The sequence below is a fragment of the Nicotiana tabacum genome, chromosome 22 (genome assembly GCF_000715075.1).
Source record: "Nicotiana tabacum cultivar K326 chromosome 22, ASM71507v2, whole genome shotgun sequence".
Classification (NCBI taxonomy): domain Eukaryota; kingdom Viridiplantae; phylum Streptophyta; class Magnoliopsida; order Solanales; family Solanaceae; genus Nicotiana; species Nicotiana tabacum.
Window position 1 is genome coordinate 167,544,409 of NC_134101.1, and position 26,995 is coordinate 167,571,403.

A 26,995-nucleotide genomic window follows, 5' to 3' on the forward strand; every position below is an offset into this window, starting at 1 on the left:
ATAATCTGCTTCTCAAAAAAATACTTTTAAAAAAAAATACTTTTTTAAAAAAAATAACTTTTCAAAATATGCTTGCAGCTTGGCCAAACGGCTGTGAGTCTCCCCAAATCTCAGAAAGTAAAGCCATATTCTCTTCTTTTTTTTTTTTTTTTTTTCCATAATACACTACTTTAGCAATAAAGTACGAAATAGTGACCCTATTAAAACAACATACTAACTTCAAAAATCAGCTCCACGCGCCAGCCCATAGTGTGAGTGAGAATTCCCGGCGAAAAATCCTCTTGTCCCAGCTCTCTCCCCCCTATATTTATTTCCAATTTCCACAAACTATCCAAAGGCCAGCTTTTTTTCTCTCTTTCTGCATATACAGAAAAGTACAGAAGAGTTTTTGAGAGAAGAAAGGGTGGGCAATAAGAATACCCATAATATAACTATGGCTTCTGAATTGATCTACCGGGGACCGGAATCACAGCCGGTTCCCGACGTTTACACTCCGAAACCAGACAAGCCATGGTTGAGTGTAATTCGACCCGTTCGTTACTTGTTACGCGAACAACGCATCGTTTTCCTATTTGCAGGCATTGCTATCGCCTCTCTTATTTTCGCCCTTTTGCCCTCGTCTCGTTCGGGCAGCTTAAATTATGCGAACAACATGATCTACGACTCGTACTTACCCTCCGAGTCGACTCAGCCACAGGTGGCTCACCGTATGATCTACCAGAACCGACCCGGATTCGGTTCGTTCAATTCGGGCGGGAAGATCCCGCTGGGCTTGCAACGTAAGGGTTTGAGGATCGTAGTAACCGGTGGTGCCGGTTTTGTAGGTAGCCACCTTGTGGACCGTTTGATTGCTAGAGGTGATAGCGTGATCGTCGTTGATAACTTTTTCACCGGTCGCAAAGAGAATGTTATGCACCATTTCGGTAACCCTAGGTTTGAGCTCATTCGACACGACGTCGTTGAGCCACTTTTGCTTGAAGTTGACCAGATCTATCACCTTGCTTGCCCTGCTTCCCCTGTTCATTACAAGCATAACCCCGTCAAGACTATTATATCCTTTTTATTTTCTTCATTACTATTCATATTATTTTGTGTTGTTTTTTTGTTTCTAATTCAATTTTTCATATGTCGTAATATTATTAATGTTGGATTAAAAATATGTTTCCTTGACGGAGTAATTTTACAAGACTAATGTGGTGGGGACATTGAACATGCTGGGATTAGCTAAAAGAGTCGGTGCGCGGTTTTTGCTAACGAGCACCAGCGAGGTGTACGGTGATCCATTAGAACATCCACAGAAGGAGACATACTGGGGCAATGTTAATCCCATCGGTAAGTTTTTTTTTAATTTAAATTTCATTATTTTAAATTTGATTTTCGTACAATAATGATAGCATTTGCTGCTGGTGAAATGAAATCTGCTAATGTGTCTGTGGATACAAGTATACAACAACGAACACGAAGGGGTACGGCTCACGTTAATGTTGGGTCTTAAGGGTTGTGACTAACGGAAGCAATGGCAGACTTTTTTAAGGAACCGAGTCGTGCGTTGTATGAATGTGGAGCCACGTGTTCAACGACGATGACAACTAATGAAGTTTTCTTTCCTTAGATCCGGTCGGGAAATTAAAGTTTGTCAACTATTAAACCGTGATTTGCGGGTCCGGCCGCTTCATTCCACCTATCTTTTCCTTTTTTCATTTAATTGGCGCGCCCTTTTCTCTTGAATCTTCTCTCTCTTTTATTTCTCCATTAGGTTTTGTCCTAGAATAAAATAAATTAGCTGTCTTTTTCTCTTCTTTTTTTCAATTTTTTAAAATATGAAAGGAGTAGTTTTACCAGAGGAAGAGGAAAAAATGTAATTGGCCTAGTAGTTGTTACAAGTTAATGAATTCGTACAGAATGTTGTAGTGGAATTACGCCAAAGAGTGTGACTTAGTGTTTAATGAAGCTGGAAGAGAATAATGAGGTCTCAAATTCAATTTCAACCAAAGAAAAAATATTAGATAATTTCTTTTATTTGCCTAAGCTTTGATGGGTAGAGTTATCCGTACTTGTGTTTTTGGGAGATAGTAACCAGTGGAATAGTTGAGATATGTGCAAATTGGCTTGAACATCACCGTCATAAAGAAAAATAACACAGTTGAATTATAACATGAATTTCCATATGATAATTTAGGATAATAGTCTCTCTTAATCAGCCAAGTTTTCTTGGAGCTTTGGAGCAACGTTAAGTTGTCTCCGTGTGACCTATAGGTCATGAGTTTGAGCTATGGAATTAACTACTGATATTTGCATCAGGGTATGCTACCTAATTATATTGGGGTACGATTTTTTCCAAATCCTGTATAAATGCGGGATGCTTTGTGCAACGAGCTGACCTTATTTAATCTCTTTTTTTGTGCGTATATTTTAATGTAAATTTAGAATAGTTACAAATGTATGAGTAGTGGGGTGTACTGACCAAGAATGGTAAATTAACAGGTGTCCGAAGTTGCTACGACGAGGGAAAGCGAACGGCTGAAACGTTGACTATGGACTACCACAGAGGTGCTGGCGTCGAGGTTCGTACTTTCCTTCCCTTTTCCAATCCGTATTCGAGGTTAAAATGAATTTTAACCAAGTTATCTTTTATAATTGAAGTTTACACTTGTCGACAGTTTACACTCCATACATAGTGTAATTGTAGTTTTTCTGGCATTACATGGACAAAACGTAAAAAAGTAAAAGTTTAACCACATCTCTGGAGACAGATGTATTATTTCTCTATTGCGCAAGCACTTAGTCGTTTACCATATTTTGTAGGTTACCAGTCCATGTTTGACATAGAAAGTTACATGTAATTGGCTTTTGTATGAGTTGATTGTGTAAATATAAATTTCAAGTGTATGTTAGTCAAACTCGTTTTGCTTTTCTAAATTTATATTGATGTATGCATGTGGTTGCAGGTGAGGATTGCTAGGATCTTTAACACCTATGGACCTCGTATGTGCATTGATGATGGTCGCGTTGTCAGCAACTTTGTCGCTCAGGTGAACTTCTCCACCTACCCAAATATAAAAATCTAATGTAAACCTAATGGATTCTTAAACTGCATTAAAAAAAGGCGAAATACATAAATGCCCCTTCAAATTGTCCTCAACGATCAAACAAATACCTCTTTAAGTTGTCCTTCGCGATCAAACAAATACCCCTTTACCATCAAACAAATACCCCTTTACCATTTTGGCACCTCAAGTGGGTATTAAGTATATCAAGTAAACACCTGAGTGCAGCAGACCATATGCGTAAATTACATTTACCTAATGAACCAATTAAAAAGTCACACGTTTAATTTTGATTAAAACAAAAAAAAAAAACCATCTGAACCCTTCCCACACGCTCGCCCAACCTAGCTACCTCAAAAATTAATCAAATTTTAAGGGGTTTTGGGTTTGGCATTGCGCAGTAATCCATTTAGTCAGATCCCAAAACTTACCTTCTTCTTCACCTGAAATTGCAACACAGCAGCAGCAATGGAAGCTGCTAGGGTTTAGAGTTCTCAATTGCTTTTTTTCCTCCGCCGCTGGTGCCGCCAATAATGGAGGAGTTCGCTTTTTAACTTTCTGTTATTGCTAATTTCTAAAAGTCTAAAGCTTTAAAGCTTTAATATCTTTTCCTACTAATTGAGAGAAACTTTTCAGTTAAAAAGAAATATTTTCTTTCATTCTCACAGATTTGGAAATATCGACAATCCTCAATATACTTCATAGTACTTATTTCCAAAAAAAAATAAAAATAAAAATAGAATAAACTCTCAGGCATCAATAGAATCTTTCATCATATCGTCATCTTCATTGTAGAAATCAAGTTTTGGTTTTTTTGGGGTGTTGATGTTTTCCTTCTTCTTCAACATCTTTTGGCGTAGGCCACACATAATAATTTAAACTGAAAAGGAAAAAAAATGTTAATGAAGTCCTCACGCGCTCAATTTGTGGTGAGACACAACTAATTTGCCATGTCAGCGTCGGGTGTGTATTTGCTATACTTAATAGCCACTTAAAGTGTCAAAATGGTAAAGGGGTCACTTGAAGTGTTTGTTTGATCGTTGAGGATAACTTAAAGGGTCCGTTTATGTATTTCGCCTTTAAAAAAACAAAAAACAAAAAACAAAAAACAAAAAACAAAAAGCAAATATGATATTTTGCACTGATGTAAACCATAATTTCACATTGCGTACAGGCCTTAAGGAAGGAGCCTTTGACGGTTTATGGAGATGGGAAGCAGACAAGAAGTTTCCAATTTGTTTCAGATCTGGTAATGCACTCTACTTTTTGCTAATTTAATTATGTTACATTTTCAGTATTAATGCCTCACTGCTTGCTTCTCAAAGTGGCTTTCAAATGGAAGATTCTTTAATAATTGACGTTGCCATCTAGATGCAAACTGGTTTTGCTAAATAAAAATTTGTTTTCAATATATCAACGTGCAAAGTTCTTTTGTTAGAATGCATCATACATTGTACAACATGAAAAGAAACCATTTTTAATATCTTGGACCTAAAGGGTCCCGAGTCTCTGCTACAAGGATAAAAATTGTAGTGTGGAAGCACATGCCATGTTCTTCAAGTAGAAGCCAGAGTTGGGACCAGCATCTTTTGGATTTTACTTTTTTGGAGAAGTTAAATATTTTTTTTTGAGAAGATTGGATTTAACTTACATAGACAATGTAAATAAGTTCTATAGCATCAAAGTATATTTACCTATTATTGCAGGTTTTTCTCAAAAGGAATTTACTTTATTTGCTAGAGTATCAAATTAGAATTATTATACACATTTAATTGTTGTAATTCAACCTGATGGTGTAAAATATTTTTGCTATTAGTGCATATATGTTGAAACTATTTCTTTTATTTTTTTGTACCTTTACTTGCCCCCAATCTTTTTAGCGTTCAACTCCTTAGCAAACTTCAGGTTGATTGAGATTCGCTTAGCGTACTGTATAGATTTCTTAACTTGTCAAAATGGGACACTGGTTAGTTTTAGTGTGTATAAAGTTACAAGATATACTGGGAGTCGGCTGTTTCTTGAGACCAACCATGGGTTGTAATCTTCAGTTTTCAAGAGTAAGAATCTAAAGTTTGTTTTATTTTGGTTACTTTTAAAGGTTGAGGGCCTTATGCGCTTGATGGAAGGAGAACATGTTGGACCATTCAACCTCGGAAACCCTGGCGAATTCACAATGCTTGAACTTGCTAAGGTATGCATGACATATTTTTCATCCATCCAAATCCTCTTGTTGAGTTTTGGATTCTCCAGATTTACGATATACTTTCCTTTGCATTGGCATTTTATAGCTTGGTTAGGTCTTATCAAATTAGACGACTTCATCACCTAATCAAGATGATTGAACTAAGTAGGTATTATCAAGAGTTAAACTTATATATATTGACAATATTAAAAAAAAAAAGTTACACTACATCACCTAAAAGATAAACACAACTAATTGTCTATAAAAAGTGAGATTAGTAACATGAAAAATAAGGGAAATTACATGCTACAAGAAGTTAAAATATGTTGTTAGTGTGAAAGTATTTTTCACTGTCAGTATAGATGAGTTAAATCCTATTGTTAGTATACCACATTTTGGTGACACGTATCATGTATGGTGCAGGTGGTACAGGAAACCATTGATCCAAATGCTCAGATTGAGTTCAGACCAAACACAGAGGATGACCCACACAAGAGGAAGCCTGATATCTCAAGGGCTAAAGAGTTGCTTGGTTGGGAACCAAAAGTAGCTCTCACGAAAGGACTGCCTATGATGGTGCAAGACTTTAGGCAACGTATTTTTGGTGACCACAAAGAAAATACTTCTTCAGCCACCACAGCTTAATAGAGAGTGTATTTGGATATTGTTTATGGTGTTTTAACTCGGTCAGGGGCGAAATGCACCGCGGCAAAAGATGACTCTTATGCTCATTTAGTTCAGCAAAAGTGCAGGCAGCAGTAGACTGAGCCCCCTAGTTCTTTGAATAGTTTAATAGTTGTTCATGTTACATTCCTGTCAATTTTGTAATTCTATTGTCCTTTTTCAACACTTGATGTAGACGAGCAACCTCCATTATTATCATAAGAATAAACAGGTTCCTATTTTTTCACTTAAAGTGGAACTTGATTGATATTGGGGCTGCTTGCAAAGTGTACTAGAAACACAGTAGACAGTAATTCATTAAGGCAAAGCTCTCCTTGAAGATATTCAAGTGAAATAAAATAAGAGGATCAACAACAAAGACAACCACTCAGTATAATGCCAGAGGATCGCGACAACCAAATGAGTTCGACTTAACTAAACTTAGCAACCAATTTGTAACGACCCAGCCGGTCGTTTTGAGCTCTAGCGCGTCGTTCAATAGTTTGAGGCCATGAGCAACTTCACTTCAGGTATTATGACTCTTACGCGTGGTCGGAATTGAATTTCGGGAAGTTCGGAGTTGATTTAGAAAGAAAATTATCCTTCGGAAGCTTTAAGTTGAAGGAATTGACTAGTGTTTGATTTTTGAGTAAATGACATCGGAATCGGGATTTGAAGGTTCCAACAGGTTCGTATGATGATTTTGGACTTGGGTGTATGTCCAGATCGGGTTTTGGATGACCGGGGAGCGTTTCGGCGCCTATTGTGGAAGTTAGCATTTTTGGAAGAATTTCATAAATTTGAGTTGAAGTGCATTTCAGTTTTATTGATATCCGTTTAGGATTCCGAGCCTGCGAATAGTTCCGTATGGTGATTTTGGTATTGGGGGCGCGTCCGGAAGTGGATCCGGAGGTCCGTAGGTCATTTTGGAGTCATTTGGCTAAAGTTAGAAATTTGAAGGTTTTGAGAAGTTTAACCAGAAGTGGACTTGTTGATATTGGGGTCGGATTCCGATTCCGGAGGTTGGAGTAGGTCCATAATGTCGAATATGACTTGTGTGCAAAATTTGAGGCCAATCAGACGTAATTTGATAGGTTTCGGCATCGAATGTAGAAGTTGGAAATTTTAAAATTCATTAAGCTTGAATTAGAGTGCGATTCATGGTTTCAGCGTTGTTTGATGTGATTTGAGGCCTCGGGCAGGTCCGTGTGATGTTATGGGACTAGGTTGTGTGATTGGACGGGGTCCGGGGGGCCTCGGGTGTGTTTCGGGGTGGTTTCAGATCATTAGAGTTGTTTTGGATTTCAACTGCTGGTGTCTGGTTTCCTTCTCCGCGAACACGAAGGAAGTCCCGCGTTCGCGAAGAGGGAATGTGGAGGCTACTGAGTTTTAGCTTTCGCGAACGCGATGGGGAGGCCGCGAACGAGAAGGGTTGGCTTGAGGAACCTACGCGAACGCGAGTGGAGAGTCACGAATGCATAGAAGGAAATGGGGAGCTGGGCCTAAGGTCTTTTGGCTTACGCGAACGCGGAGAGGGGAACGCGAACGCAAAGGGGTAGGGCAGCTGGCCTTCGCGAACGCGAAAAGTAAATTTCTGGGCCTGAGTTGCTGGACTTCGCGAACGCGAGGCCATGGACTCGTTCGCTATGAAGGTCGCCTGGTCAGTGTATAAGTTTGCAAAACGGGTTTTGGCTCATTTTATCTCAAATCTTTCATGGGTGCCGATTTTGGGAGCAACTTGGGAAGCCATTTTCATCACTAAGCCCGAGGTAAATAGTTTATACTAGTTTTGAGTTAAATACATGATTATACATAGATTTGAACATGGAAATTAGTGAAAATTATGGGATTTTGGTAGAAACCTAAAATTTGGTATTTATGGATTTTGACCACGATTTTGGGCATGGAGTTGAGAATAAATTATATATTTGAGTTCGTGAGGTTATGGGTAAACTTTATCTTCGAAGAATTTAGGAATCCGGGCACGTGGGCCTGAGGACGATTTTGTCAACTTTTCAAGTGGAGTTAGGAATTTATTTAAATTGAATTGTTCTGAGTATTAGAGCATATATTTATGGATTTTTTTTGTTTATTGGCTAGTTTTGGAGCGTTGTGCATCTATTTGAGTCGTCGGAAGGGCTTGGAAGCCGGTTATAGAACTTCGAAGTGAGGTACGTCTCCTTTCTAACCTTGTAAGAGGGAATTATCCCCATAGATGAGCTAAATTATTATGTGCTTCTAATTGTGGGGGGCTATGTACGCACGAGGTAACTAGTGTCCGTACGTAGCTACTAGTTATGCCTATGTTCGGGTAGTTTCAGACTTACATCATGCTATGTAGATATTGTTGTTAATGTTATTGTTGTTTTGAGAAGAAACAAGATTAGGTTGCATAATTATTATGTTGAAAGGAATTTGAATTGAGGTAATTTAAGATTTTAAGGGTTTCCATGAACCTCGTATTTTCGAAAGAATTGAGAAATATTATAATGACTTAAGGAATTTATGTGTAACCGCGTCGCATGTGCATTTCGCGAGCAGAAAAAATCTCTTTAAAAGCTTCACGTTGAATTGTTCTTATTTTGAAAGGAATAAAGAAAAAGGATTTTGATTTATTAATAAATTATATTTGACCGCGTCGCATGTATGATTCGCAAACGGGGAAATTCCGTAAATTATATTTGACCGCGTCGCACGTATGATTCGCGAGCAGGGTATTTCCTTCTACTACTCTTATGGGATCCGGTCGTTCGCCTCGGCAGGATTTATGTACCACACTCTCATGGGAACGAGCCGTTCGCCTCGACAGGTTAACAGATGCATCTATGGTTCGCGTTGTTCAACCCTCGGTAGTGCACAATTTACTTTTATGTTTGATCGGGCCGTACGCCTCGGCATTTCCTATGTATATATATATATACATCATTCTTATGGAATTCATGCGTAATATTTGGCTAGAAGCCGGTGTATCCTAGGGTTTTTACCTGATTTGATTTATGACAGCCTCTTGATGATATCCACTATAGCTTTATATATATGCTCCGGTTACGGAGGTAACTTGCTAGTTGAGAGCTTGAGCAAAATTGTAAAGAAAGAAATTGTACCACGTATTTTATACATGTTTATCTTATATATTTACTCTGTTTCATATTTATTCACTTCTCTACTGTATTTGATATTATTGGACCACTAGTAAGTGTCGAAGTCGACCTCTCGTTACTACTTCTTTAAGGTTAGACTGAATACTTACTGGGTACACGTTGATTTCGTACTCATACTACACTTGCTGTGCATTTTTGTTGCACATGCACATGTACGTCTAGTGGCCTCGTTGGGCGTAGCGGTATGGTTGATACAGAGACTTAAGTGAGCTGCATCTCCCGAGATGACCCGCAACCAACAGAGTCTCCTTCAGAGTATTGCATTTTCTTTTCTGTCCAACTTGTATTCCGGATAATTATTGTATTACATTTTAAATTCCTAGAAATTGCTCATGCACTTGTGACACCGGGTTTTGGGATGACTATGAAATTTTATTTTAGTATTTAAATTGGTTAAAGACATCATTATTTACTCAATGAAGTTCATTATATATTGTTTAATGTAAGGAAGAGAAACGATTTCAAAAAAATACTGAAATGAGTTAATTAACTTCTTGGTGTTGACTTACCTAACAGTAGTGTCTGACGCCACGGCCTTTAATGGATTTTGGGCCGTAACAGTATCATCTACACTAGTATTTGCGTTGTAACTATTAACACATGCCAAAACGAAATGCATCTTAGCTTCTGATAGCACAGTGGGGATGTTAACCCCTAGAAACAGAAAACTAACACTGTCAGGGCGGTGCAGAGTACTGTTTTTTCTTCTTTTATTTTTGTTGAGAAATTGGATTAATACCTATAATTAATACTAATAATTAGTAGCCATATTATATTCCGTAGCGATGCCACTTAGGACATGTTGGTTCCCAAGTTCAACCAATTTAGTATATATATTATCCGAAATAAACCTAACACAATATGTAATACCTTTGTCTTCTAGAAACTAGGCTTCCACAAAAGGGGGTGGAACTGCAAACTCGAGAGCTTGATTTAGATTGGACTGCTTAAAGCCTTAGAAGGTTCCTTTGCGAAAACATGGAACACTTGGTTTGCTTGCTTAAAGCGATGCCTAACCAACACCTTCTCCAGCTGGAGCATCAACTACCTGCATTCACATATAATGATGTTGTACATTGGATAATCATATTCAAAATATTGAAGCACGTCCGTTGAATCAGTTTCTATTTCCAAAGGCCATAGTTGAAAGTCACATGCTAGTTGAAGATCTCGTTGCAAAGCTACATTTCTGCCTGGATAGGAGTAGCAGCATGTATATCATTGAAGCCAACCATCCAGTCTCCTTAGCTTCTATGGATGACTCCGCCAAGTCCGCATCACAGTTTAGTCGCTTTAAGAGCCCCATATGTATTAAGCTTATACCATCCAGTAGGTGGTTTAAGGCATTTTACTTCGATGGAGTTTTTCATGTTTCCGTTAGGTTCCCTAGCTGTGACAAATTTGAATTTCATTGCCTGATGGAAAACATTCTTAAGAGATAGATAATAGTTAGTATTATTTTGATTATTACTGTTTCCATTGATCTAGATGCTCCAGAAAACAAAAGGAAAAAGATTCTCCGAAATGAGATAATTATTAAGAGTGATATTGAAAACTTTTATGCTGAGGATCCAATTTTTAGGATCAGTGGCAATGAGATTTGTGAAGCCCTATTTTTCCGGAAGGCATTCACAACAGGACAGGTGATGAAGATATAAGTTATGGTTTCATCTTCATTTTTGCGCACAAGACAAGTTGCATCCATTGACGCGAATATGGCCTAAACATGAACTGCAAGGAAATTTATTGTGAAAGCATTTCCATAAGAAATTTTTTATCTTGGTAGGTGGAGTTGTTAGATCCAAGTGAAATCCTTATCATTACCTTTAAACTCATCAATGAGACTGTTTGTACTAAACCTACCGTTACTGCGGAGGGGGAGTGTCTAATTTATTAACAACTAGTAAAATTATTATTAAATTTAAAAATAAATATTATACAAAATTTAGTATGAAGAGTGATTCTACATATTAATGAAATAACAATGTAGTATTTAATATGTTGGATGAACTGCATTTTAGCCGATCTTCTTTTAAAATAGATATTAGAAAGATGATTTCTTTAAAAAATTTACGTATTATCTTATGTATATTGTTATTTTTTTTGATGTACCTTTTTCCTATTTTCAAAAAAATAAAAAAGGAAGCAGCAAAAAACAAAAGGATAAATAAAGTAAGTAAAAACTGCCAACTAAATGAAACCAACTGCCAACTTTGGCCGATTTTGTGTATGAAACCAACTAAATGAATCATCCTTTTCAAATTAAACTTCATTTTGGGCAGACTCTGGATATACAATCTCTGATTTCCTTCCTTCTTCTAGTCATTCTTAGTACCTCTGTTTCCTCCCATTAACCCATATATGAATAAATTCCCACTTTCTCTTCCTAAATTCACGCAAAATCCCTAAAAATCAGATTTCTCTAAAACACTCTTATCAGTTCTCATATAAAAGGAGAGGACAAAAGAAAAAAACTGCATTCACATAAGAGTTCATACATCAAAATATCCCAAATTTATTGTGGTTTCAAGCCTAAACTTTTACAACAATTCTGACCCCTACCTCCTCCTCCTCCTCCTCCTCCTCCTCCTCCTCCTCCTCCTCCTTCTTCTTCTTCTTCTTCTTTCACCCTATAATATGATGTCTCTCTACGGAAGTCCATATGACCGGTGTTGGATGACTTGAAGAGTGAAGTAAGAGACGGAGAGTTATTGAATAGATAGTAATAGTGTTGTCTCTTGCCTTCATTCATCTTTCCATCTGGGATTTATGCTAATCCACATTGGGCAAAGTTTGTATTTGGATATGAAAAAGTGAGATTGTGAATGCATTAGTGGTGTTCTATTTATATAGTATGTTCTGTTCATATAGTGATGTTAAATGTAAGGGTGAAGAGACCTTTCAAATTCTGCAATGAAGTGAGGATTGAAGTTGTAACTGAAAGAATTTGAGAAATCATATTTGCGTAATTGTGTAACTGATAGAATTTAGGGGAAAAGGCTTTTACTCTAAAAGGTGTGAATATAAATTAATATTGTAACTTAAATTTTCTGCCTAGGCTTTAAATACTTACAGGTAATTAAATAGAAGAAGGGGAAAAAAGGAAAAATTTTGTGAAAATCTGAGAAAATAGATAAATAAGAATGCTAGCCTAGGAGAGGTGTCACCTCACTTTTTCAATGACCAACTTTATATACAGAGAGAGATTTTATATTCTTTATATTTGCTAAACTCGTCAATTTATAGTTCTAATGTTATCAGTAATATAGTTAGGAGATACTGTCAGGGCGGGGCCGTTTGATTTATTATCTAGTTATGCAAGAATTGTTTAATGCAGTGATAATAATTCAAAAATTATTATACAATGAATGACAATACGAAATTGTTAGGCAAAAAGTAATAATACATGAATTATCACGTATAAATTATCTAATATAGGAGCATTTTTAGTTTAGATGCACTTATTCATGTACTAGTTGTACACACAATTATCCAACTTTTTAACAGTTATGTAATAATACACGAATTCACGTATGGTTATAATTGGTAAGAAATCATTTGATTCACAATATTAAACTCCGATTAACTTCTGCAAAGTTTTTTAAGTTTTAATTCTACAGAGATTATATTAGGTAATACAATATTTTTTTTTACTAAAAGTCAAGCGTTATAGAGATAAAAACGGAATTTTATGCATCAATTCAAACCACCCCAAACCACCCATGTACTATCTTGTAACCATGAATAGAATGCGGTTTAACGGGTACGGGTGAAAAGTTACGCTTCATTTATGATAAAGGCAGAATAGCTTACTAATGCCACTTTGTCATCCCGGTGCCCAAACTTAATATTTTGCCAATTGAACACTTACATTTGTTCCAGTGCATGTAATATAATCTCCTACACTTAGGATGCCACGTCATTACTAGTGTCACATAGAAAAATAAACTACCGACTTTATCTTCATTTTTTTCCCTACTCCACCATCTCTTCTCCTTACCGCCAACAATTCCACCACTGCCATCGCAGGAAAATTCCTCCGGCCACCGGAGAACACCATTTAAATCTGGAGATCACTCTTCATTCTCCATTGGTTTCTTAGTATTAACAAAAAGCACACTTTATTCCTAGATAAACTGAACAATTTTTTTTCTTCAAAAAACCAGATTCACTTCTCCATTAAAATCGAACAACCCATACTTTGCTCTTTAAAAAAGTGTAATCTAAAAATTACAATACTTTTTGTCTGTTGGATGAGAATAGGTTCAAGGTAAAATGATTTTATGGTGAAAATTGGAAGGGAGAACGGGTGTAGGTTGGGGGGAGGGGGGAGACGGGAAGGGGAAGAAAGAGAAAAAGAAATAGAAATGGGAGATGGGTTTTGTGGAAGAACGAGAAGGGGTTAGTTTACTTTCTTTAAATTTTACTATTTTTTTCATTTTATTATTTTTTTTCTTCTTAGGCTAATTTTTTATGTTCGCACTTGTTGTCCAACTCAACCATAATGTTGCCACATATGATCGGTCAGAAGGATTTAAAATATAAGTTTTGATAAAGTAAAAGAGTTTGGATAAAAACAAATTAAGTAGAATGACCGAAATTACAAAGTGACACAAGTATAAGTGTCATTTAGGCTATTCTACCTTTTATCATATTCGTTCATTTGGTTAACTTTACCTCCATTTCAAAATCGCCTATTTCATGTTCCTGCCGACGCATATACCCAAACTCGATCATGGTAAGTATACTAGCCCATTCGATGAGCACTGTATCTGGAGTTATGAAAGGTAGGTACCCTACACATTAGCCGATCATAACATTCAACATACAAGACAAACCACTTTAAACTCCAATGTTTACAAGGTCCCTGAAGTAGATAACAGTACGTAGCAGAACAGCAAAATCCTATTTCAAGTCTTACAGCATCCTCCACTAATCAAGTCGTTCTACCAAGGTAAATTCCCGAATACGAAAAGTTATACAAGTCGGTCCAACTCCTAGCTGCTTCACAAGTTTCGCTCCAAATCAAACCCGGTTCACCTACATTGCACAAGTGTAATTAGCATTACAAAGAAATGAGGGAAAACAGATAAATACAGGAAAATAAACGGATGTGCCCAATCTTGGGCCATCTGGAAATAAATCATGAATGTGTAACACTCACAAAACGTATCTCAAGTAGAAAAGCACAAACATAGAGGAAATGATTCATTTCCGTATGCACACGGAAATAGCTTCATAGAAATGTAAGGAAAACAGTATATGTACATGATTCTCTAATTCCTTATTCCGCACTGGCAGGGGCATGAGGCGAGCTCTATTAGTAATACACCATGCAGATTTTCATATGAGAATTGTTTCCTAGTCCCTATCATTGAGTTTCGATCATCTGTATCCAACATTACACAAATGATTCCTCTTTGTAAGACCATTATCTCATTTATTAACCATTTTTAACGTTCACCAAATACCAAACCATTTTTTCTGTCCATATTCCTAGCTTGGAAAAAAAAATGAAATTTCTCTTGCTGTCATTTCCTACCATTAATCTTCTTACCATGGTATTATTACCCCCAGATGACAGCTCACTCAGCATTTCATTTACAAAATGACACGACCAAATTATAGCGTTAATCCTTTCTGAAGTTCCAAATTTATTTTAAATTGTTGATAAATTTCACATAATGAATTCAAAAAACTTCCTTAGCATTTACATTTTGTGTACCAAACACTAGATTGGATAATAGCAGGATAAAAGGGAATTGCAATTCAAAGATGGACTGATGAAATGAAGCAGCAGCTCCCAATTCAACTCAAATTACTCCAACCACCATCAAAACAAAGCAATGTCAAAGATCCAGCAATACCTCTACTTGGGATTCGACAACACTTGCATGGAGGTGAGTGCAACCCAGGGTTAGAACACAAAGTCTTCTAGTTCAACTTCTTCAACCAATATATTTTATACTTCGTAATTTGCAAATATAAAGGGAAAATACATTGAAGAAATAACATACTTCATTTTTTAATGCACCTGATGCTGTAGAAAGGCACTGAAGTTCATATGCTATAACCATCATCCCAGTTGCTGCACCATATTACATAGCCACCAATAAAGGATCTTCAAATAATTTTTGGTAGCTATAATGTTATTTGAAGCATCCAAGAGTGTGGTCTAATGGTCAATAAAGTGGGTATAAATCTCGAAGACCAGTTTTTAAATACCAATACCAACAGGGATAAAAATATTAGGTGATTCTTCCCATCTACCTAAGTCTTGGTGGCAGCGTTACCCCATAACCGTGCTAGTGAGACCTGTAATTGTGTTATGGAGAGGTAACAATGCTAGTGAGAGGTAGCATGTACCTTGTGAAATAGTGAAGGTGTCCGCAAGTTGGCCCGAAAACCGCCTTTAATACAAAAAGAAGCTATACTGTTATTTAAAGTTCTAAGTGTTTTTGTCATTTATTTTAAGAGTAATGAACTCAAATGATTTAACCAAAGACATGTCAATAGCCAATGTGATACGTTTAAAAAAACCATGTCGATCACGACTTCAAACTATCTCAAACAATTTCTTGTTCTTACTGAAAGAGGGAGGTGTAAATCCTATTCTTAGAAAAAGAATACTAGATATAGCGCATACGGGAAGGGTGATGGCTACCAAGTACCAACAAAAGAAAATCTAATTGAATGGCACTAAGGTAAAAAGAAGAGAGAAAAGAAAACAAGAATTGAGCAGTAGAAAGGTCCTAAAATATAAATAGTTAACGACACAGGGATAAGCCAAGGGAAAAATACGAAATCAATAATGAAAGCTATATATAGGCAAAACACTTGCAAAGTAAGCTGACTTACAGGGGCATCCTATTCCATTGGCTGACTGCAAAAGAGCAAAAGAGAAAAGGAAAAAGACAAGGAAAACGAATTAGGAAGCTTCACTTTGCTAATATTTGATAAACACAAGAATCAGCAAGAATATAGAAACATCAAAATTCAGCAATAAAACATGAGAAAATAACCAGGTTTGTTTTCTTTCTAATTTCTACTATTATATAAATCCAACAGCCTGGTTAGCCTTTTATTCTAGCCAAAAAAGGACTCTACTACTGATTAACATGAGATCACATAAGTTAAGCTTGATAAAGTGCAGAGTGAACGAAAGGAATTCAGAGCAGTAATAATAAAGAGCTAGAGAAACAACAATCCCTATTTACAAAGGTAAGAGTTCATGCAACAGGAAACCCAAAAAACACAGTGTAAATAAAAGTTCTATTTTTTTGAAGAAAAGGAAAGTCTTCTTTTACTGTCTCCCAAGGTGTGGCCTCGAGGCCAATGAAGTGGGAAGAGAGCAATTATATCTCAAGTTCAAATCCAAGCATAGGCGAAAAAGACTAGGTGCTTTGTGCTCATCTGCCTAAGCCTTTGTGGGTAGAGTTACCCAGTATGCTAGTGGGAGTTAGCAAGTAGCCAGGTACCAAGTGTAAGTGTAATCATCGAGGTGTGCGTAAGCTGGTCCAGACAGAGCAATCATCAAAACAAAAGAAAAAAGGGGCCCAAAAAGAAAAAGGAACCCTCCAAACAAAGAACACAACAAAAACAACAACAATGCCTTAGACCCAAACTAGCTAAGGTAGAGTATATGAATCTTCTATATCTATTCACTCTATTCAGACCTATTTCATCCCATTGCTAGTAAGTCATTTTTCTTTAAAGCCAAAAAACAAGAATCCCAAAAGCTGTACATATTTGGTCCAGAAAATATAGATAAAATACTTCAATTTCCTGGTCTGAAAATTTGCTTTACCTGTTGAAGTTTGGCAAAATGCTAAAGTCCCACATTGGTTGGGAGTTAAGTTTGGGGGGGATTTTTCCCCTATAAAAGAAGGCCTAATGTTTAGGATTGAAACACACCTCTCATTTGCCTTCTCATCTGTTTAAGGCATTTGTATCTTCTCTCTTTAGTATTATTTCACTTGTATTTTTGGAGTGAAATAAAATATTGGTTGTGTCCGAGGAATAGGCAAAATTAGCCGAACCTCGTAAATTCTGGTGTTCCCTTTATTGTTGTTTTATTGTCTTATTTATTATTTGGTGGCTGTCATAATTTTTGGTATAGTAGTTGCGACTTATTCACACTATATACATTTGGCTTCCGCAACAATTGGTATCAGAGCCAAGGTACTGTCTAAGTATGCTCTGTGGTTGCAGCATAGTCTGATCTTCCACATCAGAAAAGATTTATCTTGGTAACTGAGTCAAGGTTCTGTCTGAGTATGCTCTGTAGTTGCAGCTTAGTCTGATCTTCTACATCAGAAAGGAAATAATCTTGATTTGTGTCGTCAGCTATTAAATAATATTTGTGTCAAATATGGGGGACAATAAACAAGAAGAATCTACATCAAGTGTCAACAATACGTCATCATTGGCATCTTCGCTTATGACAAGAATTGTGTCAAATGCGAAATTTGCGGTAGAAATATTTGACGGGTCCGGACATTTTGGGATGGGGCAAGGCGAGGTTCTAGATGTCCTTTTTCAACAAGGGCTAGATCTGGCCATTGAAGAAAAGAAACCAGATGTTATTGGAGAAGAATATTGGAGAATTATCAACCGTGTTGCTTGCGGTACCATTCGATCCTACCTTGCTAGAGAGCAGAAATATCCATACACAAAGGAAACTTCTGCAAGTAAATTATGGAAAGCACTGGAGGATAAATTTTTGAAGAAAAACAGTCAAAATAAATTGTACATGAAGAAGAGACTGTTTCACTTCACCTATGTTCCTGGTACCACGATGAATGAACATATCACCAGTTTCAATAAGTTGGTCACAGATTTGCAAAATATGAATACAACTTATGATGATGGTGACTTGGCCTTAATGTTGTTGGCGTCACTTCCTGATGAATACGAGCACCTTGAAACTACTCTACTCCATGGAAATGACGAAGTTTCTCTCAGAGAAGTTTGTTCAGCTTTGTACAGCTATGAACAAAGAAAGCGAGAAAAACAGAAGGGCGGAGAAGGAGAAGCACTGTTTGTGAGGGGTCGTCCTCAAAATCAAACGAGGACAAAGAAGGGAAGATCCAAGTCAAGATCCAGACCCAGCAAAGATGAATGTGCCTTTTGTCGAGAAAAAGGGCACTGGAAGAAAGACTGTCCGAAGTTGAAGAATAAGGCCAAACATAACAATGGAAAGGCCATTATGGATTCAAATGTAGCTGATTGTGATGATTCAGACTTCTCATTAGTTACAACGGAGTCATCAACATCATCAGACATATGGTTGATGGACTCGGCTTGTAGCTATCATATATGTCCCAACAGGGACTGGTTCGTGGAATTTCAAGAAGGAGAATATGGAGTCATCCACACAGCGGATAACAGCCCTCTTACCTCATATGACATTGGTTCAATACGATTAAGGAACCATGATGGAATGATCAGAACATTGATAGATGTTCGATATGTACCGGATTTGAAGAAGAATCTCATCTCTGTGGGAGCCCTAGAATCAAAAGGGTTCAAAATCATTGCAGAAAATGGAGTGATGAGAGTATGCTCCGGTGCACTAGTGGTAATGAAGGCTAATCGGAAGAATAATAATATGTACCGCTATCGTGGCAGTACAGTTATTGGGACAGCGACAGTAACATCCAGTGACGACAAAGAGGCAGAAGCAACCAAGCTATGGCACATGCGCTTGGGACATGCTGGAGGAAAATCCTTGAAAACTCTATCAGATCAAGGATTGTTAAAAGGAGTAAAGGCTTGCAACTTGGAGTTTTGTGAGCATTGTGTCAAAGGGAAACAGACAAGGGTTAAATTTGGTACAGCGATCCATAATACTAAAGGCATTTTGGATTATGTACACTCTGATGTTTGGGGTCCTTCCAAAACACCTTCATTGGGTGGGAAGCACTATTTTGTAACCTTTGTTGATGATTTTTCCCGAAGAGTATGGGTGTATACAATGAAGAGCAAAGATGAAGTGTTGAAAATTTTTCTCAAATGGAAGACGATGGTGGAGAATCAGACAGGCAGGAGAATCAAGTGTATTCGCACAAACAATGGAGGTGAATACAAAAATGATCATTTCAATAAGGTCTGTGAAAATGATGGCATCATCCGACACTTCACTGTTAGACATACACCACAACATAATGGAGTGGCAGAACGTATGAACCGGACCTTGCTGGAGAAGGTACGGTGTATGTTGTCCAATGCTGGCTTGGGCAAAGAATTTTGGGCTGAGGCAATTACATATGCATGTCACCTCATTAATCGTCTACCATCTGCTGCTATTGATGGCAAAACACCATTTGAAAAATGGTACGGAAAACCTGCTGTAGATTATAACTCTTTGCACGTGTTTGGCTCAACTGCATATTATCATGTGACGGAGTCAAAATTGGATCCAAGGGCAAAGAAGGCTATTTTTATGGGAATTACTTCTGGAGTCAAAGGATATCGCTTATGGTGTCCTATGACAAAGAAAGTAATATTCAACAGGGATGTTACCTTTGATGAATTTGCTATGGTAAATAAGGTAACAGAAGATACCAAACAAAATGAAGGTGCTTCTAAGCAGGTGGAGTTTGAGGGAAAATTTATTTTTCCTACACAAGAAGCAGAGGAGGAAACAAATGAAGATTACCCTCTGGAAGGAGAGCCAGTAGAGGAGATTCCAACTCAGGAATCTCAACAACAACTTGAATCAATAGCAACCAGCAGGCCAAAAAGAACAATAACGAAACATGTTCGTCTCATAGAGACGGTTGCTTGTGCAACCTCAATTGTAGCTGATGATGTTCCTACTACTTATAAAGACGCTGTCCAAAGTTCAGAAGAAGATAAGTGGAGGATTGCCATGAATGATGAAATACAGTCCCTTCATCAGAATCATACATGGAGATTGGCCAATCTCCCGAAGGGAAAGAAAGCAATTGGGTGCAAATGGGTATTTGCAAAGAAGGAAGGATTTCCTAACCAAGTAGATGTTCGCTACAAAGCAAGATTGGTGGCCAAAGGATATGCTCAAAAGGAGGGAATTGATTACAATGAAGTATTTTCTCCAGTTGTAAAACATTCCTCCATTAGAATTATGTTGGCTTTGGTAGCACAATTGGATTTGGAACTAGTTCAGATGGATGTAAAAACTGCGTTTTTACATGGAAACTTGGAGGAGGAAATCTACATGACTCAGCCAGAAGGATTCAAAGTTGCTGGAAAAGAAAATGTGGTGTGCAAACTTGAAAAATCGTTGTACGGATTGAAACAATCTTCTAGACAATGGTACAAGCGATTTGACGAGTTTATGTTGCGGCAAGGGTACAAGAGAAGCAAATACGATCATTGTGTGTATTTGCACAAGCTTAAAGATGGTTCCTTTGTATATCTTCTCCTATATGTTGATGATATGTTGATAGCTTCCAAGAATTCGGAAGAAATTGATAAGTTGAAAATTCAACTGAAGAAGGAGTTCGAGATGAAGGATTTGGGTGAGGCAAAGAAAATTCTTGGCATGGAGATAATAAGAGATAGACGTTCAAAGAAACTCTGTTTATCTCAGAAAGAATATTTGAAAAGAGTACTACAACGTTTTGGCATAGATGACAAGACTAAGCCAGTTAGTACTCCACTTGCTCCCCATTTTAAGCTAAGTACTAATATGTCGCCAATGGATGAAGCTGAACGAGAGTATATGTCAAAGGTACCATACGCAAATGTTGTTGGTAGCTTGATGTATGCAATGGTTTGCACAAGGCCTGACATTTCACAAGCTGTTGGAGTTATTAGCAGATATATGCACAATCCAGGGAAGGAGCATTGACAAGCTGTGAAGTGGATTCTACGGTATATTCATAATACTGTAGATGTCGGGTTAGTTTTTGAGCAGGAAGACAATCAGTCTGTAGTTGGATATTGTGACTCAGATTTTGCGGGTGATCTGGACAAACGACGATCAACTACTGGTTATGTGTTTACTTTTGCAAAGGCACCAGTTAGTTGGAAGTCTACTTTGCAGTCAACAGTTGCTTTGTCTACAACAGAGGCAGAGTACATGGCTATTACAGAGGCTGTGAAAGAGGCAGTTTGGCTTCAAGGATTGCTAAAGGAGCTTGGTGTTGAACAAAAAGGTATCACAATTTTTTGTGATAGTCAAAGTGCTATTCAATTAGCGAAGAACCAAGTTTATCATGCAAGGACGAAGCACATTGATGTTCGGTATCATTTCGTACGAGAAATCATAGAAGTAGGTGGAGTCACAGTGAAGAAAATTCATACTACGGAGAATCCTGCTGATATGCTAACTAAGGTGGTGACTGCGATCAAGTTTCAACATTGTTTGGATTTGATCAACATTGTTGAACACTGAAGATTGAAGATGAAGACACAACCAAAATTTGTTATTGAGAGAGAATTGAAAATGTGGAATTTTGCCAAGGTGGAGATTTGTTGAAGTTTGGCAAAATGCCAAAGTCCCACATTGGTTGGGAGTTAAGTTTGGGGGGATTTTTCCCCTATAAAAGAAGGCCTAATGTTTAGGATTGAAACACACCTCTCATTTGCCTTCTCATCTGTTTAAGGCATTTGTATCTTCTCTCTTTAGTATTATTTCACTTGTATTTTTGGAGTGAAATAAAATATTGGTTGTGTCCGAGGAGTAGGCAAAATTAGCCGAACCTCGTAAATTCTGGTGTTCCCTTTATTGTTGTTTTATTGTCTTATTTATTATTTGGTGGCTGTCATAATTTTTGGTATAGTAGTTGTGACTTATTCACACTATATACATTTGGCTTCCGCAACATTACCAAACCATATAATACCGGGAACGAAAGTGGTCTAACATATGTAATCTGCTAAAGGAGTTAATATAATGACAAGAAAAAACCTACAATTATAGTAGGAGTTTTACGTTTTCAGGGAAACCAGATCATCCAACTAAAGCTAATCCGTAAAATTGCAAGCAGAGAAGATGAAAACTTTAAAAAGAACAAACGCGAAGCGTAAAGTAGCAGTAAAACTTACCTCATCTTCGATCAAATTGAAGAAATTCAAGAGCAAATATGAACCAAGAGGAGAGAGATTAGTGACTGGAAAAAAGAAGAAGCTAGGATTTAAAGAGGGGACAGCGGAAAACAATCGGAAGAAAAAGGCTCAGGCTTGACCGCCAACTAAGGTTCAAGCGGGACAATGGGGTGGGAGAGGAAATTTTTATAAATAAATATCTTTTTTAGCGGTAATTAGCTATTTACAGATATCATTTCATATATTATGGATATATGTTTTCTGTTGTTATAAGATGTATTTGATGTATTTAAGCTACTTATCATTTCTAGGCGTGAAACAGGGAATTATAGCTAGACAGATTTTTATATTCGAGTGTATCCGACTGTATTTATGGCGTGAAACATGGGATTACAGCTGGACATATTATTGTATTCGACTTTATTCACGGTGTGAAATAGGGGATTACACTATTTTTAAACGGAACGTGAATCAATTAACATAATCGATTCCTAATATAACTCAACAAACTCCTACAACACACAAATTTTGTATTTCCAGTTATAAAAAAGATTCTCAACCGAAAATACCCCAAAAATATAGCAATCTTCAAAGAAATTATATAATACATCTGAATACATAAATTATATTAATTAAAAAAAATATATGAATACATTCATGGCATATAGCGAAATAGTGAATACAATGAAATACATAGAATACAATGGGATACATTGAAATACAATGAAAAAAGACAGTGAATACAATGAAATACATGGAATACAGCGAGATACATTGAATTACAATAAAAAAAAATAGACAATGAATACAATGAAATACATGAAAATAAAGCGTGATACATTGAAATACATTAACAGAAAGCCAAGTTGCTCAGCCCCAAATTGAATTTCTGGACATGCTCGATAACCTTCCCAGTTTTATCATCAACAAATTGAATCCTCGTATATTGCGACAGCTTTCCTTGATGATCAAGTTCAACCTTAATCCTGGCTGTGCTAGGTCTAGACCTTTCTTGCGTGGCCTTGTCAATAGCAATGGACTTACTTGCTGCGGTGGAGATGAAACGCTGTGGGAGTGGGAAGGTACTGGGACTACTCCTTCACCGTTTGCTTCCATTTTGTTTAGAAGAGAGAGAGGAGAGAAGTTATTTGGAAAAGTGAAAGGTCAAATACCCATTATTTTCTTCTTCTTCTCCTGAATCTCTCGAAAGAACGCTCTGGTAAGTATATATAGGAAAGATGAATTGAGACGGTCTAATGTTAACTTGATGGAGAGGGATGTGCATCCATGGCAGCCTATACTACACCATATCTCCCAAGAGAGAGAGGAGAGAGGAGAGAGCGTGGGGTTTTTGACTAATGGTAGGTGAAAGAAATTTTGAGATTGAGTATCGTGCTTTCAGGGAATGAGAGAAGAGAATGACATGTATCAAAGTAGAGAGAGAAAGAAAATAGTGTAACTGAATAGCGTATTTACTGACTTAGGGGTAGGAGGTAACCAAAAATATATATTTTGCTATAAACATTAAAAGGTATTTATAGAATATAATTTTTTAAAATGATATTTATTTAAACTAAATAAGGTGTTAACCTTTGCCATATGAGGTAAAAATTCCATCTATAAATGGATTATAGCCCAAATGAGGCCCAAGCTTGGCCCAAGATAAAGATAAAGAACATGGTAAAAATGGTATTTAACCTTCGATCAAGGGCCCGTTTGGATGGGCTTTTTAAGTGATTTTTAAGCCAAAATAGCTTTTAAGCCATAAGTTAGGAATTCTAGTTTTTTGCTTTTGGCTTGTTTTTGTCATTTTAGCTTAAAAACAATTGCTTAAAAGTACTTTTTTTTTATTTTATCCAAACACTACAAAATGACTTAAAAGTTATTTTAACTTAAAAGCACTTAAAACAAGCCCATCCAAACGGGCTCCAAATCTCGTTATAGCGCATTGTCTATTTGAACCTTTTTTGGCATGTTATTAGCTACTACTCTTGTAACATATGTAGATTTTATTTGATCGTTATAAACAAAAATCACCCAGATTAATTTTTTATTCTTATATTATAAAAGATAAAAAATTATTTAAAATTTAAAATCTCAAGATATTTATATTTTATTAATTTAAAATTTAAAAGGTAGTAGTATATTTCTAATAGATCCATAACTAGTTGTATGTACAAGAATTTAAACTCTAAAATAGAAAAAAATATTTTGAAATTCCAAAATTCTCGTTTGAACTTATAAAATTTATTCAAGTTTCGTTTCCAATAAAATATGATTAGTAGATTGACTTTTTGTTATAAATAAATAAATATTTATGTAAGGATGCTACAGAGAGGTAATTTTACGAAGATAGTATCGTTATAATGATAGTTGTTATTGTTATAGGTTATACTTTTTTTGGGTGGTCTTTAATTTTTGACCCCCCACTTGCCTCATGGACAAAACTTTAAGGTCAAAAAGTAAAAAGTATTGCACATGCGCAAACAAAAGACAACACTTATTAAATTTAAAATTCTGTCCATAAAAATTAAAGACTATTCACTTTGAGGATTAATCACCCAAAAAATTATTATATAAGTAAAATGTAATATAAAAAGATCGGTTCTGAAGAATCTTGCCTAATATGGCGAGATGTTGTAACTTGTACAGCGAGTAGCTGCTAAAGAGAGATCAATTATATGGTTAGTTTTACTAGATATATACCACTCAATTATCCAATCCAATTGGATATAGAAGTATTTCGGCGCGGAAACTATTTTTTTATTTTGGAAAAGGGCCAAAATTAACATTATTCTTTGCTAAATAGTTTATCCGTCCATCCATCCATCCAAAAAACACACAACGTTAATTTTATTAACAAAATTACCCCCGCGACTAACGACAGAACTGATGGGCCTACATTTAATGACGTGTCATTTTTCTACTGGGCCACATGACAATCTCTGACTGAAACAAAAATGGATACCATTTCGACCACTTAGCCGACCCGACCCAATGGCTTCCCCATTTTTTCCGATCTTTCTTCTTGATTTTTCCGATCTGACTGGAACAAAAATCTGCCTATGAAATTCCGAAACCTCTTCGAGTAGAGTTTTGGATCTAAAGCTGAGATTGAGGTTGGGTCAGCTTGCAAGGATTTGTAAGCATGCTCGAGCTTCTTGCTAATATCTTAATCCTGCAAGATGTCAATGATTCCAAAGTACAGGACTACTTCGTAGACTTCCCCACGTGAAGGAGGCAAATTACAGAACCCACCAGGAGTATACTGGTCAAAATCACTCCTTCGTGCCACCCGCTCTGCTCTTGCAGGCATGTTAGCACCCAACTTAATTAAGGGCTTCCTGTAAAGATACAAGTAACTTCAAAATCAGGAATGATTTAAGAAACAAAACAATCTTAAGCACCCACAAGTATTAAGGCAACATGGACAAAGCAATGTAAATTAGCAAGCTTTTTACTCTATCAGAAAACAGTGTCGTCATGGCTGAAAATCTAATATTGTGGTATCACAAGTGGTTCTCAAGAAATTGCTTTCCACATTAAAGTCAGTAGCGAGGTTTTGAAAATCAAGAAGAAGATCCGAAAAAATGGGAAAGCCATTGGGTCGGGTCAGCTAAGTGGGTCAAAATGGTATCCATTTTTGTTCTAGTCACAGATTGCCATGTGGCCCAGTAGAAAAATGACATGTCATTAAATGTAGACCCACCAATTCTACTGTTAGTCGCGGGGGTAATTTTATTAATAGAATTAACGTCGTGTATTTTTTTGGACGAATAGATAAATAAAAGGTATTTATAAACCATTTAGCAAAAAATAGGGGTAGTTTTGACCCTTTTCTGTTTTTTATTTTATCTCTTTTTTGATTATAGAGATAAAGATTTGATAAGCTCCTCTTTTGTATCCACTCGGAAAAATGTCATTTGTTTTGTTGCCAAGGTAAGGTAGATTATAATGTCACTAGGAGTGAATTAGGCTAAGCAACTAGTGAACTTGACTTGGTTCGTCCTTTAATTGTTACACTCGTGATAGTACGTTGTAAGTCAATTGATGTAAGCTCATAAATGAGATCGTCTTTGAAAGTACATAAAGTAAGTTAATCATGTTGCATTGGAGGTTACAAATCTTTAAGATCATGGATAATAAATACCAGCTAAACAAATTGAAGAAAATAAGTTTCGTCGAATGTCGACAAGTTGGGAATGTTATAACATATATTTTTGGGGTGATACTAGGGTGCTTAACATGATAACGAAATTATGTTATGAGTTATTTTATTCGTATGATAGTCGTGTATTACGTTTTGAAGTCAAGCGAGATGTAGAACAAAATTTGGCAAAGGTCATCACAAATTACATTCATAAATATGTTGAAAATTAGGTCAAATGTATATGCGCTTTTCTCCCAGTATAATTCGAATTACGGGATGATCCACCTACCAAATTGAAGATATATGAATCTAGTTTCTAACGCATTAAATCGTTAGTTGTTATGACATCTAAGTAGAGAGATATTCATGTTTTCGTAAGACCACGCAAGTAGCTCCCAATGGGTCCCACTCAGGCGGTGGACGACACTTGAACATTTTAAAGGTTTGGACGGTTCATTTTTGCTCATTTTCGACCAAGGACAATTCCCAAACTCTCTCAACACCTCTCTAACAGTTCTCCAAAGTTCCAAGTTGAATCCAAGGTGGTTTTACCTAAACCTAACCTCAAATGTTAGCCTAAGTAAAGAAGAGAGTCTCTATGGTGTTAGTGATGTATTTAAGGGTGCTTCTAAGCTAAGGGAAGCTTTGGTTCTAGTTTGTTCTGATTATTTAAGGTATTTATAACACCCTATTGTTTATGCTTAAGCTTATCTATGTGTTGGTTAAGTTATTTGGATGAAGAATTATAAGATAGTAT

The 26,995-nt window shown here is 36.6% G+C and overlaps 1 protein-coding gene and 1 long non-coding RNA gene across 3 annotated transcripts; one reads left to right on the forward strand and one right to left on the reverse strand.

Annotated features, from left to right (window-relative positions):
- Positions 1–311: 311 nt before the first annotated feature.
- On the forward strand, positions 312–6,145 carry LOC107787933 (UDP-glucuronic acid decarboxylase 2). Its single transcript, XM_016609556.2, has 7 exons — positions 312–1,051; positions 1,185–1,332; positions 2,485–2,564; positions 2,949–3,032; positions 4,222–4,296; positions 5,146–5,238; positions 5,653–6,145. Exons 1-7 carry the CDS (start codon positions 434–436, stop codon positions 5,872–5,874), a joined length of 1,320 nt encoding a protein of 439 aa, XP_016465042.1. The 5' UTR covers positions 312–433; the 3' UTR covers positions 5,875–6,145.
- A 7,722-nt stretch (positions 6,146–13,867) lies between these two features.
- Positions 13,868–22,268, reverse strand: LOC107787942 (uncharacterized). 2 transcript variants are annotated; one of them, XR_012705466.1, is made up of 4 exons: positions 22,089–22,268; positions 15,912–15,936; positions 15,071–15,141; positions 13,868–14,093 (listed from the first exon to the last, which is right to left on the reverse strand). It is a non-coding gene; the product is annotated as an uncharacterized LOC107787942 (long non-coding RNA). The 2 variants fall into 2 exon arrangements; XR_012705465.1 differs by lacking the exon at positions 15,071–15,141 and having other exon boundaries at positions 22,089–22,265.
- Between the last annotated feature and the right edge of the window lie 4,727 nt (positions 22,269–26,995).

Excerpts from the sequence above, each read along its gene's own strand:
- LOC107787933 (XM_016609556.2), top strand. The coding sequence starts at position 434 with ATGGCTTCTGAATTGATCTACCGGGGACCGGAATCACAGCCGGTTCCC. Across the intron at positions 3,033-4,221 it reads TCAGCAACTTTGTCGCTCAG|GCCTTAAGGAAGGAGCCTTT; the intron begins GTGAACTTCTCC and ends CATTGCGTACAG. Across the intron at positions 4,297-5,145 it reads TCCAATTTGTTTCAGATCTG|GTTGAGGGCCTTATGCGCTT; the intron begins GTAATGCACTCT and ends TTACTTTTAAAG.